Below are 15,879 nucleotides of genomic sequence, written 5' to 3'. Positions count from 1 at the left end.
ACCCTAGGCTGTGGGAGGGGTCCCTGACCATGGCAGGGGTGGCACTGGTTGGGCTTTAAGGTCCCTTCCCACCCAGATCAGTCTGGGATTCCATGATAATTCCCTTTCCAACCATTTCCACATCTTCACCTCCTCTGGCAGACCCCTGCCAGGGTGGCAAAGATTCCCTTGGGCAAATCTGAACAGCAAAACCCAATTGTCCTCAGGTTTCAGGCTGGGACAAACCCTGGCACTGCTGAACAGCCCCCATTTCCTTTGGGTTCGTTGCCACCCACTGACCCGGGGGGGCACAGAGCCCTTTGAGCAGGGATGGGACAGGGACAGGGACAGGGACAGGGACAGGGACAGGGACAGGGACAGGGACAGGGACAGGGCTGGGGTGTGCCATGGGAGGGGTCCCTGGGGTGACCCCCCCCTTGCTCTGGGTGTCCCAGGGGGGGAGCTGTGGCGGTGGCTCAGTGCCTACACCTGTGGGCTAGTGTGCATCTCCTCGGGGCTGGCGGGGGCTGCAGGGCTGCTCTGGATGCAGGAGGAAGGTAAGGGGGGGGCTGCTGGGCTGGGACAGAACCCCCCATCTCCTTCCCCCTGGGCTGGGGCTGTGTGAACCCCGTGGGAGGGGGAGATGCTGGGAGATGGAAGGGTCTCCAAGGGGTCTGTGGGGGGGGGGCACAGCCCACATGTGAGGATGGACCCAGCCAGAGCCACCTGTGGCTTCCCCACCCGGCACGGGCTGAAGGGTTGGGTTTGAGGGTTGGACTTTTCCAGCCAAAACTTCTTGATGAGGTCAACTAGCCATAGGACCACCACAGGGAGCACCCCCCCCCACCCCCACCCCAATAATTTCTTCATTCCCCTCTCCCCTGAGCCCCTGCCCTGCAGCAGGAGAGCTGGGAAGGGGCTGGGAGTGGGGAGAGGGTGGGAAAGGGACAGGAAAGAGGGACACGAAATGGTGAGAGTGGCAGAAAAAGGCAGGAACTGGGGCTCTGCCTCGTCCTCTTTCCTCCCAGGCCCTTCTGTTGCCATCATCCTGCCCGAGATTGCCCTCACCTATGCCATCGTGATCAACCTCCTGGTCTCCATGGTTGTCACCTTCCGCCCGGCCATGTTCACCCAACTGAAAAGCAAAACTGGTGAGAGAGGGAAAACTGCTCCACCCGGAGTGGTTTTTATGCCCCAGATTTCATCCCTAACCCCGAGATGAGAAGTTTCTCTTCTCCTTTGGTGCCAACTCCCACCCAGGCTATGGCTGAGGGCAGAGCCCTGGCTGAGCCCCCTGAGCCTCACGGTGGCACCTGGTGACCTTAAAGGTCTTCTCCAACCCAAAGGTCGCTGCCATCCCCTGACTCTGTCCCTTTTGTCACCTCTCCCTTGTCCAGCCCAGCACACTATGGGCTATGCAGCTCCAGCCGGGGTGGTTCTGGTGGTGCTGACATCCAGTTTCCTCATCAAGAGCATCCACCAGCGCCATGGTGAGAGGGGACCCCCCAGGGGCTCTGGGGGGGTGAAATCTTTGTAAAAGCAGAACTCGTTTTCATCCCACCTGACATCCCCCACCTTTATTTTGGTTTTCTCCTCCCCGTGGTGGCACTCTGCTCTTCTCCTTCCTCTCCCACTGCTCGGGATGCTGTTTGGTGCCCCCCAGAAGAAGGGTGCAGAGCGCTGGTGGCTGTCACCACCCTCACAGTCAGCACAGCAGCCGTGGCAGCTCTCCCTCTCCTCACCATCTTCCTCTGCTGTGAGTCTCCTCCATCCTCCCCAGCCAGCTGGTCTCTCGCTGTCCCCCCTCCCTCCCCATCTTTTGTGATTTCCTTGGAAGCCCCCACCCATCCCCATCCCCACTTCTGTTCCCTGCAAGCCCCATTCCCCCTGTACAACCCCCCCCCCGGCTGAACTCAGAGCCTCCCCCACCCCTCCTTGTCCCCCCGCAGATCACAGCAGGCAGAGGAGGCTGGGGGAAGGTGACACCGCCTGGGCTGACAGGTAGATCCTGCCTCTCCTTTTCCATGGCCCTCAGCCTGTCCTGAAGGGCAAAGAGTGGCCCTGGGGACTACCTTGTGCTTTTCCTCCAAGCCCCAGAGAAAGAGGCCACCAAGGCCCTGATGTCACCCAGGGCTCAGTGGGTGGGTGGGGGGAGTGGGGATCCCCTCCCGCCTGCCCAACCCTCCCCAGAGATTCTCCTTCCTTTAAGGCATCCTGGCAGCCCTGTCTCCTCCTGCTTTCCCCCAGCAGTTGTCCCCAGGAGCTGTGGCTGCCCCATCCCTGGCAGTGCTGGAGGCTCCAGGTTGGATGGGGCTGGAGCAGCCTGGGCTGGGGGAGGGGTCCCTGACCATGGCAGGGAATGGGACTGGGGGGGCTTTAGGGTCCCTCCCATCCCAACCTGTTCCACAATTCCATGATTTCCCCCATTTTGAGGCACCACAACCTCAGGGGCTCCATCAGTTTCTCTCTGCCCCATCCCAGCCCCTCCTGAGATGGAGGAACTCGTTCACTGGGGGCTCAGTGGGGGTGGGCATGGGGAAGGGCCCCAACCTCCTCTTCTTTCCAGGACCCTGGAAATGTCCCAGCCCAGCAGCAGGGATGCAGTTGACCCCCAGTAGCAGTCGGGATGGTCCTGATTTGGCTGGGTCACCTCCAGCTTCCTCCCAGCCTGGGTGGGTTGGGGGCTCTGCAATAAACACCAGTGCCAGGAGCTCGCTCTGCCTTGGGCTTTCTTTGGGGTTTTTTAAACCCGGAGCCAGGGGAGGCCAAATGAAGGAGTTTCCTCACTTTAAAACCAGCCCCTAACACAGAGCATTGCCATTAGGAGCAGTTGCAAGAGGCTCTTTCATGTTTATTTTATCTTTGTTTTTCTTTTTCCCCTACCTTTGTGGGTGACCCAAGGCCCCCACCCTCCCCTCTCCTCGCTCTTGGGTGCAGATGATTTCAGGGTGTGCTCTTGGGTTTCTGGGGGGGATATAAAGGGGGTTTCAGGCTGTTTCCCACTGACTCCACAGGTCTGGGTGCTGCCTGTCCCCTTCAGCCTGGGTGGGGATGCTTCAGCACAGAGCTGATGTGTGCTCCTTGTGTCACCAGCAGGAAGATGGATCCATGGTCACTTTATTTATTTCTGGGTTTTTTTTCCTGCCTGAACATCTGCAGCTCACACACACACACACACACACACACACACACACTCTTCTCCCCCTTTTCTGCAGAGAAAACAACAGAAAATGGGGGGGGAAAAAATCCCACTACCTTCCCAGGAACTGCAGTTTCTACTTGGAAGGAGCAGCAGGAGCTCAGGGACATGGAGGCATTAAAAAAAACAACAAACAAACAAAACAAAACAAAACAAAACAAACAAACAAACAAAAAACCAAAAACAAACAAACAAAAAAAAAACCAACAACAAAACTGGGGGGGGGTGGGGATTGGCTACTTCAGGTGCAGCTTCACCTTGAGGGGGGTCCCAGCTCTTTGCTCACTGCTGCACCACTGCCTGGGGCCACATTTGAGCTCAGAGCTAAGAATTCACCATTTCTATGGGTTTTTAAAGTCTTTTTTTTTTTTTTTCAGTGCCCCCCCCCAGATATTCCTGCAAATGTGACCTCGGCAGCTCTGTAGAGGGGAATCCTCCTGGCCAGCCAAGGGGACACAAGCAGAATCAGCTCAGCAGTTACTGCCATTCACAAATGGAATTTTCTCCTGATAAAGGCTGGAAATGAGCTTTGCACAGCACCCAGCCCTGTGTCCCCCTCCCCTGTCACCCTGGTAGCAGGAACTCCCTGACTTGCTGCTGTTTGCAGAGACTGTAAATCCATTAGGGTTTAAAAAAAAAAAAAAAAAAAAAACAAATAAAATAAGTGTAATATTGAATCTGGCAGCTCCAGGAGCCCTGCTGAGGGGACATGGTGGCTTTTGAGTGCTGACGAGGATGGGGACTCCACAGCCTCCCTGGGCAGCCCACAGTAAGTGGCTGTGTCCTCTTTCCCAGGGTTTTCCTTGCTCCTGGACTGAATTTCCTTTGGGACATGTGCCCTCCCTGCCACAGCCCCTTCAGATGGTTCTCCCCCCACTAAATGGGCTCCATCCTGAACGCTGGGTTTGGGTGGAAACCCAAGAGTTCCTTGGCCTTTCCTTGTTTCCTAGGTCCCAGGAACAGAGGTCAGGAGGCCCAGGAAGCCCAGAGGTTGCCCAGGGCACACACATGGTGGCCACCTCAGTGACTCCCCCCATTCACTACTCCCCCTCTGAAGGCTCCAGGATGAATATTTACTTCCCAACAAATAGTTCCTGATAAGAGGGAGGCATCTCCCTGCAAGACACCCTGGCCTTTGTCCTCAGCCTGGGGGTGTTGGGGACACTGCTGGGGGTGGTGCCACCTCCCAGGTCCCATGGGGGGGGGGGGTCTGATCCCTGGGGGTGCTGTGAGGACCTGGGATGTTGGGGAGGAGCAGAGCAGCCCCATGTGCTGGGGGACACTTGTCCTGGGGCTGTGACATCGTGTCCCCCCTCCCAGCAGTGGGACTTTGCTCAGGGATGCTGAGGAGCCCCCGGTGGCTCTGGTGCCACCAAAGGACCCAGTCCCTGTGTTTTTGGGGGGTTTGATGGTGTTGTGTCCAACAGGTCCTCCTGCCACTGATGGGTGCTGGGGAGCTGATGAACCCCCCAGCCCAGGAGGGTTTGGGTGTCACCCCCATGCTTGGTGCTCCTCCAGCCCTTGCCCATCCCCTTTCCCCCCCACTCGGGTACCCCAGAACCTGGGAAAGCCCCTGGGGCCCCCTGATAACCACAAAACCCAACATGACACTTATCAGCTGGATAAGGGGAAAATCAGTCCACGAAGGTGAAGAGCAGCCCGGGTGGGGGTGGGGAGGCTGCTCCAGCTGAGGGGACAGAGAAACACGGGAAGCTAAGAAAAAAACCCGAAAATTTGGAGCAAAGTAGAAGCCGAGACTTCGGGTCCCATCTGCTCCCCGCAGCGGGCTCTGCCGCCTCCTCCCGGCGCTCTGCTGTAAAAATCCCTCGCTTTCCACCCAAAATGCAGCCAGGTTTGGGCTCCATCCCCCGCGGGTCGGGATGATTCCCGGTGAGCATCCATGTCCCTCCGGGTCACTGCCCCCCCTGAAGGCCACCACGGAAACCCCTGAGATACAAACTCGCTTTTATTAGCAGCATCAGACACTGAAAATAAAAACCAAAAAAACCAAAAACAAACCCAAAAAACATCTCCAGAATGTGTTGGGGTTTTTACACCTGCAAGTGCCTCAGGGACCTGGCAACCAGCTTAACCCCGCGGCTGAACTCTAGCTGGCTCCACCCAAACTGCTCTGATTTTAATTTAATTGCAACGGGAGCTCCCCAGGTGGGTGCTGCCCCTTCCCTGCCAGCCCCCCGGGACCTCTCCCACCCCTCAGGATGGAGCATCCCTCATGGCCAAGCCCCCAGGCTGCTCTCCCACAGTTCTTGAGGTTGAAGCCAGCACAGCTGGCACCACGGGATGAGGCTGGAGCTTCTCCCATTCCATTCTCCAAGGAAAAGGGAGAGCAGACCTAGAGGCAAGAGCCCAGCCAGAAACTCACCACCCTGTACAGCTCTAGCCCATGGGGCAGAGCAAGGAGGTCCCCAGGCCACCAGAAGTCCACACCTTGTAGCCAGAGTCCCTGCAGGGTGCTGGGGATGGCTCAGGGGGGGTGCTGGACCTGGGCTTGTGCCCAACAGAAGGAAAGATGGGTGCAAAGAGCCCAGCCTGAGGGGCAGGAGGCACAGGTCCAGCATCCAGTTCTGTGCAGGGTGAAGAGGCCGTTTGTGCCTCCAGGCTCAGAACCCTCAGCTACAGGAGGGAATAACACCCCCAGCCCAAGAAGGCCCATGGGCTCCTCCCAGCCCAGCCAGGGGCTCAGCAGCAGCCTGGCAGGCACAGCCATGCCCACCTTCCCCTGGGGAAGGGCAGGGCAGCACCCAACTGCCCAACCTGGTGCTTTACAAACAAATATCCTGGAGTCCAGCAGCTTGAGCAATTCCAAGGTGAGCCCAGAAGAGGCTGGGGCAGCACCAGCACCAGCAGCAGCATTGGGGACAGCAGTAAGGACCCCGAGATCTCTACCTGCAAGGAGAGGAGAGGAGAGGAGAGGAGAGGAGAGGAGAGGAGAGGAGAGGAGAGGAGAGGAGAGGAGAGGAGAGGAGAGGAGAGGAGAGGAGAGGAGAGGAGAGGAGAGGAGAGGAGAGGAGAGGAGAGGAGAGGAGAGGAGAGGAGAGGAGAGGAGAGGAGAGGAGAGGAGAGGAGAGGAGAGGAGAGGAGAGGAGAGGAGAGGAGAGGAGAGGAGAGGAGAGGAGAGGAGAGGAGAGGAGAGGAGAGGAGAGGAGAGGAGAGGAGAGGAGAGGAGAGGAGAGGAGAGGAGAGGAGAGGAGAGGAGAGGAGAGGAGAGGAGAGGAGAGGTCCTCATCTGAGCCACCTCCTGGGTGTGGATCCTCCCTGTGTAGCTCCAGGGTATCCCATGCTGGTGGGGGCAGGGCTGGAATTGGGCTCTACTCCAAATTTCAGGAGCTACCTTCAGCCAGGCTCCCTGGGAGGGGTTCTCTGGCTGCACAAGGCAACCCAGAGCTGTCTCACTGCAGGATGGGGTTTCCATCCTTAGGGGGTTGGCATCCTTGTCCTCACCCTCCAGGAAGCTCCACTTAACAAGCCCTCGGTTTTTTGTGGTCACGTAAAGCCAACAAGCTCTGGGAAGATTTCAAGGATCCCTCACTTCCCAGAAGCCTCCAGAGCCCTTTGGAGAGTTAAAAGCCAAACAAAACCCAAGCCCCCCACTAAGGAGGCTGTTTCAGAGCCTGGGTCGTGCCCTTCTTGGAAAGCACTCCTGGAACCCCACCTGAGCCACAGAGGAGCCTTGGAGAAGCTGAGAGTCTCCCCTCCAAGTCTGCTCTCCCAAAAAGAAGCCCAGTGGGGGCTGTGCAAGGAGAGGAAGGGGGACAGGGCCACCACCCATCACAGGTGGCTTCAGAAAACATCTCAAGGCAAGCACAGAGGGAGAACCTGGATGATGGAGCAGCAGGAACAGCGAGGTTCTGCCTGGCATCTCACCTGCAGGGGTTGTGACACGGGCGGTCCCTTCTCCTGCACCAGACAAGGACACCTGGGGAAGGGACACAGAGCATTAACACCTGGGGAGGGGACACAGAGCATTAACACCCTGCAGATGGTGCCCAGACCAAGGGTGCCCATACTCAGCCAGGGACCCTGGGCCCTGCTGGGGGGTGGGCTCTGGAGGAAGCCACCCCCAGCCCCTCCCCAGGCCACCCCACGGGTCCCCAGCTGCAGGTGAGCAGGTCCCAGGGGATGTCAGGGCAGGAGCAGAGGGGTGGGTGAGCTTTGCCCACACCCACCCAGTGCCCTGGGGCTTTTCACAGGAAAAACCTGAAAACTTTGTGCAATAGCAAAACAAACACACACACACAAATCCCCCAGGGAGAACCTCCCACTTCTATTTGAAACTGCCAGGTCCTCTCCTCAGGTCCAGACTTGAGCGTTTCTCTGGGTTTTTTTTGTTCCCCCCCTGCTCCACGTTTACAGTTGGCAAGCTGAGAATTAAAGTCTCTGCTTTGCCAGAGACTGGGGATGGGCTGGGGAAAAAAAATGCTCTCCAGCTCCCCCCAAAAAAAGGAGGAAAAGCAAAACCACTGAGTAAGGATACACATTTCCCTTCCATGGGCTGAAAATGGTAGCAGAGAGTGGAGGAGGGCTTGGTGCTCCCAGCCCAGGAGGGATGTGTGGCATCCCCCAGGGCCCTTTGAGAGGGGAGTGACCCAGAAAAGGAAATTTAAGCACAATAAGCAGGAGGCATTTTGATGACAAGCTTCCCTTCCATGCCTGGCACCAAGGGGACAACATCACCTCCTCAGACTGGGGACTCGATGGCAGTGGCCACCCAGCTGGCACGTGCCCCCACCTCACACCCATCCCCTCCTCACCAGCCAAAGAAGCCCAAGGGCCACCAGCACTCACCAGCCAGGGAGCCCAGGGCCACGCAGGCCAGGATCATGGGCAGCACCACGTTGGCAGCATCTGCAACAGAACCGACCCACAGTCCCTGCGGAGTTGAACCCCCCAGCAAACCCCTGGGCACCCACACTTGGCACAGCACACTGAGGCAAGAGGATATAGGGGGGGAGTCTGGGGAGTATCTGCCCTGTTTCTTCCCCTGGGCATCAAGGATGGGGAAGGGTCTGGAAGGTTTATGAGGAGCAGCTGAGGCCACTGGGGTTGTTCAGCTTGGAGGAGGCTGAGGGGTGACCTCACTGCAGCCCACGGCCTCCTCAGGAGGGGAGGAGTTGGGGCAGGTGCTGATTTCTTCACTCCTGTGACCAAAAGCAGGGCTTGGGGAGGTTCAGGTGAGACATCAGGAAAAGGTTTTTTACCCAGAGGGCAGTGAGCAACAGAAGCAGCTCCCCAGGGAAGCAGTCCCAGCACCAAACCTGCCCCAGTTCAAGCAGCGTTTGGGTGGTGTGATGGTGTGACCCTAGGGGGGGTCTGCCCAGGGACAGGAGTTGGACTCGATGGGTCCTTTCCACCTCAGCCATATTCTGGGGTTCTCTAGGGAGGGATCCCCACTTACTCTGGACGTGGAGCAGGAAGGAGGTCTCGTTCTGGCTGACCTGGTTGCTCACCACGCAGGAGTAGTGCCCGCTGTCGTTGATGGAGGCACCGGCGATGCTCAGGGTGCTGTTGCCCACAAACTGGATGTGCTCACTGCCCAGCAGCACCTCCCCGTTCTTCTTCCACCAGTACGAGTCCGCCTGCCCTTCCACCGCGTTGCAAACCAGCTGGGTGCTGCCTCCTGCCTTCACCGAGGAGTTGCCCAGGATTTCTGGTTGGGAGAGGGGCTCTGGGAGAGACAGGAGGGACCGAGTGCTCCAACCTGCACGCCAGCCCCTCCTTCGGGGGGACGCCCAGGCTGGGGCAGAGGCTTTGTCAGCCCGGCACTCACCCACAACACGCAGCTGGAACCAGCCCGTGGCCTCAGCCTCGGTCCTGAAGCGGTAGAGCCGCCCGTCCCCCCGGCCCAGCAGCAGCCGCAGCGAGAAATCCGTCTGATTGAAGAGGGTGCGGTTCTGGTAGGGGCGGGAGGTGTTGGTGGGGCCATCGACAGCGTGAGTGAGGATGGTTCCTTCCTCCGGGCCGCTCCTGTATTCCCAGAGGACCACCTGGGAGGTCTGCAGAGGGGGGGGCACCAGCAGCACGGTGCAGCCGGGGGCAGAGACCAACCCCCCCTGTGCCGGGCGGAGGTCTGCGGAGTAGCAGGGGGACAGGGTGCGGGCTGGGAAGGAGAAACGAGATGGGAAAGATGCTGAGATGGAACTTCACCCACCCGGAGGAGGCTGCGGGGACCATCCCTGGGGCGGTGGGACCGTCCCGGGCTCAGCCCCTCTGCAAAGAACAGAGCTGGGGACTTCAGGAATTATTCCTGGCTGTGATCAGCCACATGGAAAAGTAAAAGGATGGTCACGTATGAGGTCCCCTTTGTAGCTGTCACCTGAAAAACTCCTTCCTGGTGACACAGGTACCGTCAGCTCGGAGCTGGGCAGGGGCAGAGCTGCTCCCCCCAAAAAAAAAAAGTAGCCCTTTTCCTCCCACCCAGGAGCCCAAATCCCGGGGTGAGGGAGCTCAAGGAGCCATCCCAGCCCTTTCCCGCCGGAGCTCTGCCAAGAAAATGTGCCAAGGGACGGGACATCCCTGCCAGCCCCTTCCCGACCGTCTCTGGAAACCTTCATGGCCGGGAAGAGAAGAGGCTCAGGAGCCCGCAAGCCTGGGCTTGGCTTTTCACGCTGAAATAAATAAATAAATAAATATAACAGAGGGAGCCAGGAAAACTCTCCTGCCTTCCTGAAGCTCGGCATGGGTGCAGCCCCCACCCCGCTGCAGCTTCACAAAGGAGAGACAAAAAAAAAAAATAATCCCGAAATGCCCCGATGTGGGACACCCAGGGAAACCCCCGCAACCGGACCCACCACCCCCGTGGGGACGGACGCGGGAGAACAGAGCCCGGGGGGGGGTTCCCCAGCTCTGGGGGTGTGTGTATACCCCCTAACCCCCTCCCCCGGGGCAGACACTTGCCTGTGATGGCGGGGCCGGCTGCCGAGCTGCCGGGGCAGGCGAGGAGGAGGAGGAGGAAGAGGACGCGCAGCATCTGCGGGGCCGGAGCGGAGGCAGCTCCGCCGGGAGGTACCGGGAGGATCCCACCGGGCGGGGGGGTGGGAGGAGGAACTGGAGCGCCGGCACCTCCCTCCCCAACCCCCCATCCCGGCTGCTGCCGCTGTCGCTCAGAGTGACCTTGGCAGAGGGGCACGGGGCCCCCCCGGGCTGCCCACACCCCCAGACGGCTGCAGCCCCGGGGGGGGCGTGGGCAGGGCTGGTCCCAGCGGGGGGGAAGGAGTCGGTTTCTGGGCCCCCGACCCAGCCTGGCCCCGCTCCTCTCCTCTGTCTTCTGTCATACTCCTTCTCTTTCTCTCCTTTTCCTCTCCTTTTCTTCTTTTTCGCTCCTCTTTTTTCTTTTTCTCTCCTTTTCCTCTTCTTCTCATCTATTCTTCCTCCTCTCATCTTACTCTCCTTTCTTTCTCCTTTTTCCTTTTCCTCTTCTTATCTATTTCTCCTTCCTCCTCCCCCTCCTCTCCTCTCTTACTTCCTCTCCTTTTCCTCACCAAAGTGGTTTGAGGGTCCCCAGGGAAGCAAAGCCTTCTGCTGAGGGCAGGTCCAGTCACCACCATGGCAGCTTCAGCCACACCATCATCTGAACCCCACAAGGGCTGGGGACACCATCGCGGGCTGGGGACACCATCCCAGGCTGCAGGACACTGCTGTGCTGGCGGAGGAAGCCTCCAGTGACAGGTTGGGGGGTGCTCAGGGTCAACTCCCTGAGCTGTTGGTCCCACCAGGGGCTGAGCTGTGTCCCTGCCCCGGCAGCAGAGCCACCAAACCCCAACCCAACCCCTGGTGAGACCCCCGGGGTTGTCTCTTGGAGGATGCTCTGCTCCCTCTGTGGGGACCAGGCTGGCACCAGTGGCAGCCTGGGGGTGAAGAGGGGTGGCCAGGGGAGGGATTTCCCGAGAAGAAGTCACGGAGCTCGGGCAGGAGTGTGCGCAGGAGGCCGCAGTCCCACTAGAGGGAGCGAACGCTCGGCGGAGCGGGGAGGAGAGCGGAGGAGCCGAGCAGAGGGAACCCAGGGCAGAGGAGGAGCCGCGGGAAGGACCTGGCCCTTCGTGTCCCCACGGTGACATGGGCACAGCCAGCACGGAGTCTGTCCTCAGGCTCAGCGCCTGCTGGGGACAGGAGAAGGGACAGGAGGCACGGCTGAGCCCCCCGCGGGGCTGGATGGGCTCTGACTCTCCTCTCTCCTCCTTCCTCTTTTTTTCTTTTTCTTGTTTTGTTTCTGGTGCTCTGCTTTGCCAGGAGGTTGCAACACGCAGGACGTGAGTCAGAGCAACCCTCAGATCTCTTTTACCCGCCAGGAGCAGCTGTGTTCCAGCCCGGGGGTGTCAGGAGCAGCTCTGGGATGGATCCTGGGGCCCAGCCGATCTGTGGGAGAGGAGAGCCTGAGCCCAGGCAGCCCCTATCCTGCTGGCCCACAGGAGGCACCTCTCTGCTCAGCCAGGACCCCCCAGTGCCCACCCAGGCCAGACTCAGCCCAGGCGGAGCCAGGTTCACCCCAAAAGAGTGTTTGTATCCAGAGAGAGCCAGGCAGCAAGCACAGGCTCACCCCAAGAGCTGCCTCCAGGAGGGGAAGGGGCCTCTCGCTGTGTCTCAGCATCCTCACAAGGAGCTGGATAGTGCTGGGCAGGGAGGAGGGCATGGAAAAGCCCTGAGCCAGCAGGAAAGCTGCGGTGGGAAGCTCTGAGTCAGCCCCAGCCACGGCTTCTCTGAAGCCCATCGCTCCCCAGCAGCATCTGCAGGGTCCTCCAGGCTCCCAGGATCACAGCAGAGGGACCTTGGTCCTCATCTGTCCCTGCCAGTGTGGCTGTGGCTGCCTGGGCAGGGGCCTGGGAGCTCTTGGAGATGGAGCTGAAGGTCTCTAGCTGAGGGCCTGGCACAAACTGGGGAGTTCAGGGGAAAAGAGGAGGCTGAGAAGACAAGTCTCCATGTAAATGGGTTGTTGGGACTGTGCAGGGTTTTGGGGCATTTTCTGCTGGTTCAGTGGTGGTTGGCACTGTCCATCCCAGGGAGAAACTGGGTGCCCAGTTACTGCAGCATCAGACTCTGTGCCATCAGTACTTCACAGCTGTCAGAGGGGTTTTGGGTGCTGAGTCACACTGTCTGGGTGCTGACTCATGTCTGCTGGGGTCACCCTGTCCTTGTCCTGCTGGCACATCCCTGCCAAAAGCCAGGGCCATGGGGGGTGAGCTGCTCCTGAGCCTGGGCTGGAAGTGCTGCCCTCCCCACCCCACCTGGGGAGCGCCCTGGCAGGGGGAAGAGGTTCCCCCCACCCAAAAAAAAACCCAAAAAAACCACTCCACAGAGGAACTGGCCGGTTCAAACCTAAAGACAAATGTTTGTGAGAGCATTCCAGGAAGGTGAACAAAAGCCATCCTGAGTGGTATGCAGCAATTTCACCTCCCGAGGGGGGGGACGGGATCCTGCTGCTTCCTGACCCCCCCACCACGCAGCCAACACCTCAGAAACCATCAGCCTGCAGACTGAAGGAGCATCCCTGGGATGCTGAGCCTCGGGATGCTGATCCCTAGCACTGGGGCTCTGCTCCAGGAGGCAGCAGTCCTGGAGGAACAAGCCTAGGCTGCTCTCCCTGATCCCGTAAAACTGAGGATAACAAGAGGATAACGTGCAGATCCCACCCCCTTGCCTGAAGCCAGAATGCATCCTGTGCAAGGAAGGAGTAGGAAACCCCCACGACATTCTGGAGCCCCAGGCAGGTGCTGCTGCCCGGGTTCCCCCTCCCCTTGCTGCCAGCACAGCCCCAGCAGAACCCCAGCAGCACCTTCTGCTCCTACGAGTGCTGAGGAAACCAATTCCCAGGCTCAGCTGACCCTGGTGCACAGACCAGGAAGCATTAGCAGTGAAAAACAACTCCTCAGCCAGACAGCTTTTTTTTCACCTGGCTGCCACCCAGTTTTCTCTGCACAGCCCCAGTGCTGCTCCTGCCCTCGCTCCCGGACTTGGCTGCTCTGCAAACCTGTCCCCAGGGCACCCTGAGCAGCCCCAAGCCACCAATTTTTGTAGCTCCAGGCTGCTCCCTGCTCCTGCCATGTGTCCTCACCCCATCCACAGCCCGGGCTGGCAGCACCCATACTGCTCCTGCACCCAGGCCCCAAATTGCATGTGGCTCCACCAGAAACTTGGCCACCTCTGGCCCCTCTCCTGGCTTGAACAGGTAAATGCTGCCCCTTGCACAGGGAGGGGGTCCCTACGACACCACCCCCCTGCCCCCCAGCACCAAAAAAAAAAAAAAAAAAAAAAGAAGAAAAAGAAATTTAAAAAGCAGAATTTCTTCCTGGTACCAAAGTTTTGAAAGTATTCTCTGCCCCAGATGTGCCTGTTCTCACTCTTCCTCCTCCCCTCAGGAGATCCCTGAGCCTTTCTTACAAGAAGGACAACCAGAAGGTTTCATTTTCATTTGGATTTTCTGGAAATGAGCAGTCACGTCTCTCCCTGCCCAGTGCCAAGGGAGACATCTCACCTGGAGCCACAGCTACCTGCCTGGGCAGGGAGGGTGCTGAGCTGGGTGCTGGCCACCCAAGCTGTCATGCATCGAGCTGTCAGAGGGAGGGGGAAAACACCCCTGGGCTTGGCTGATATCTCTGTCTGGAAGATCCCCCTGTCTGAGGAGCACCCTGCCAGCAGGGAGGTGGAAGGGGCAGCACCCTCCCCAGTAGGTCTCTGCAGGACAGGTCACCAGCAGCCCCTTCCCACAGGACACCCAAGGAGATGAGAGAGGCCACCAAGACAATGAGCAACCCCAGCTGAAGGGCTTTGGCTGCTGATAAACCCCTCCTCAGCCCTTCAGCATCCCTCCTCCCCATCCCTCCCTCCTCACAGCCCCTGTCCCACCTCCTTCCCCCTGCTCCTCCTGCCCTCACCAGGAGGTGGGGACCCACTGCCCCCAAACAGCACCAGAGCTGCTTTCCTGAGAGCAGAGGATGAGGAAAAAACTTTTTTGCTACCCAGAAGATGCCAAGGAAGCCCCCGGCCTCCTCCACACACACGCTGCCCCCCACCCTCTCTCCTCGGACAACTCAGCCCCCTGGGGACACGGGTGCAGGGAGTGATAAGCTCAGGGATTAAGGCCACTTGGACAGAGCCTGCATTATTCAGAGCTCTCAAAAGCAGATCAGGTGGCTGCTCACCCCTCAGGAGCTTGGGGTGCCCCAGGGGTCTGGCCCTCTGCACACCGAAAGGCAGAACCAGGTTTGGGGACACCCAAGTGAATATGGGGTTGCTCTTTCCCTTGCAATCAGGAGTTACCTGTGAGTAGCTGCACCTCTGTGTCAGCAGGGCACGGGGCTGGATGGAGCCCAGGGCATGGTCACAAGGTTCTGGAGGAGCCAGCGCTGTACCTGGAGGTGGGATGTGAATAGGAAAAAGGTCCTTGAGCAAAGGGGAAATAAAAAAGTGTGAGAGGCTGGAGAAGGCAACAGCTTGGGGTGTGTGTCCCCTGTGTCCCCCCAGAGGGACACACACTGTGAGACCCAGCCTGGAGGGCCAAACCTTGCACCACAATATCACTGAAATACCTGAGAAAGCCCCTCAAAGCTGGCAGCTCCCCCAGGGGACGAGTGGGGACCCCCGTGGCACATGGGGAGGTGAACTCAGAGCAGCTCCGTGGCCTCATCTCTGTGGCACATCCCTACAAACAGCTGTGGCCGTGGCACTGGCCTGTGTCCCAGCCTGGGGACAGCTGCAGGGCCTGAAGTCCTGGGGACAGGGTGGCCACAGGGCAGGCACCTCCCTCACAGGTCTCCCCTGGGTCCAAGTCCTCCAGCCCACAGCCAAGTCCCTGGGTCACCATCGATCCAAAACTGTCCCAGCACCAGGCTAGGGGCGCTGGAGATGTTGGGGGGTCGGGGCCATTCCCCCTGTCCCACACCCCATCCTTGGGCAGAGGGAGGGGTTCGAGGAGGACCCAAGTGCCGGGGGGGTCCGCAGGTTCTCACTTCCATTTCAGAGGGAAAAGCAGGGAAGGGCACGGGCTGCTCACCTGGCCCAGCCCCTTCTCCAGCACCGCCGATTGTTTGCCCAACAACTCGACATTCCCATGGCCCTGTGGGGACAGGGGACAGCCAGTCCTTAGGGGACAGGGGGCAGCCGGCCCTGCTGCCAGCACGGGGGGGCCCTCACGGCTGGGCAGCAGCCGCGGCAGAGCCTGCGGGAGACACTCACCAGACCCCCAAACTTTTCCCCGTCTGAGGTTCTTGGGGGGCCCAGCAGAGCCCTGGTGTCCCGGTGTCCCCCGGGGACGTGTGGCCCATCACCTAAATCCGTATCACATCGCGTCCCCCAGCCCTGAGACCAAGGGCTCCACCCAGGCAGCACCGCGGGGTTGGGGGGGCTCGGGGGTCTTCTCCCTGCCGGGAGCTGCACGTGACACCTGTGGGGGATACCGGGGGTCCCTGAGGACATGCACCCCTGTCCCCCACCCTCCACACCTGCGGCCACCCCCTGACACTGGGACCCCCAGCGCTGCACCCCCACCCCCGGGGACACCCTCAGCCCCTGCAGCCACATTGGGTCCCGGAGTCCCAGCCCCCCGCGGTGGGCTGTGGCTTCGGGGAGGCCCCACCTCCCCTCCCGCCCCTCTCCCGCCCCCTCCCCGCTCCCTCCCGCCCCGCCGGTCCCGCCCGGTCCCTCCCGTCGAAGCGCGGCGGTCGCGGGGCAGCGGCAGCCGGGGACGGGGC

General features: G+C 59.9%; 1 protein-coding gene across 2 annotated transcripts; it reads right to left on the bottom strand.

The window, feature by feature from the left end:
* Positions 1 to 5,126: 5,126 nt before the first annotated feature.
* LOC115598193 (hemicentin-1-like) lies at positions 5,127 to 10,276 on the bottom strand. Of its 2 annotated transcripts, XM_030448977.1 has the most exons (6): positions 10,094 to 10,274; positions 8,967 to 9,296; positions 8,595 to 8,864; positions 7,985 to 8,044; positions 7,064 to 7,115; positions 5,127 to 6,085 (listed from the first exon to the last, which is right to left on the bottom strand). In XM_030448977.1, the coding sequence occupies exons 1-6, from the start codon at positions 10,164 to 10,166 to the stop codon at positions 6,082 to 6,084; spliced, it is 789 nt and encodes a 262-aa protein (XP_030304837.1). In that variant the 5' UTR covers positions 10,167 to 10,274; the 3' UTR covers positions 5,127 to 6,081. The 2 variants fall into 2 exon arrangements, with proteins under 2 accessions (XP_030304837.1, XP_030304838.1); XM_030448978.1 differs by lacking the exon at positions 5,127 to 6,085 and having other exon boundaries at positions 7,058 to 7,115; positions 8,635 to 8,864; positions 10,094 to 10,276.
* Between the last annotated feature and the right edge of the window lie 5,603 nt (positions 10,277 to 15,879).

The sequence above is a fragment of the Calypte anna genome, chromosome 4, assembly GCF_003957555.1.
Source record: "Calypte anna isolate BGI_N300 chromosome 4, bCalAnn1_v1.p, whole genome shotgun sequence".
Classification (NCBI taxonomy): Eukaryota; Metazoa; Chordata; class Aves; order Apodiformes; family Trochilidae; genus Calypte; species Calypte anna.
This window is presented reverse-complemented; position numbering and strand designations above follow the sequence as displayed.

What these genes read in the sequence shown, in the direction of transcription:
- LOC115598193 (XM_030448977.1), bottom strand. Translation starts at nt 10,166, where the DNA reads ATGCTGCGCGTCCTCTTCCTCCTCCTCCTCCTCGCCTGCCCCGGCAGC. An exon ending in GTTCCAGCTGCGTGTTGTGG is followed by an intron (nt 8,865 to 8,966) that starts GTGAGTGCCGGG and finishes TGTCTCTCCCAG; the next exon opens with AGCCCCTCTCCCAACCAGAA. An exon ending in GGCCCTGGGCTCCCTGGCTG is followed by an intron (nt 7,116 to 7,984) that starts GTGAGTGCTGGT and finishes TCCCTTCCCCAG; the next exon opens with GTGTCCTTGTCTGGTGCAGG.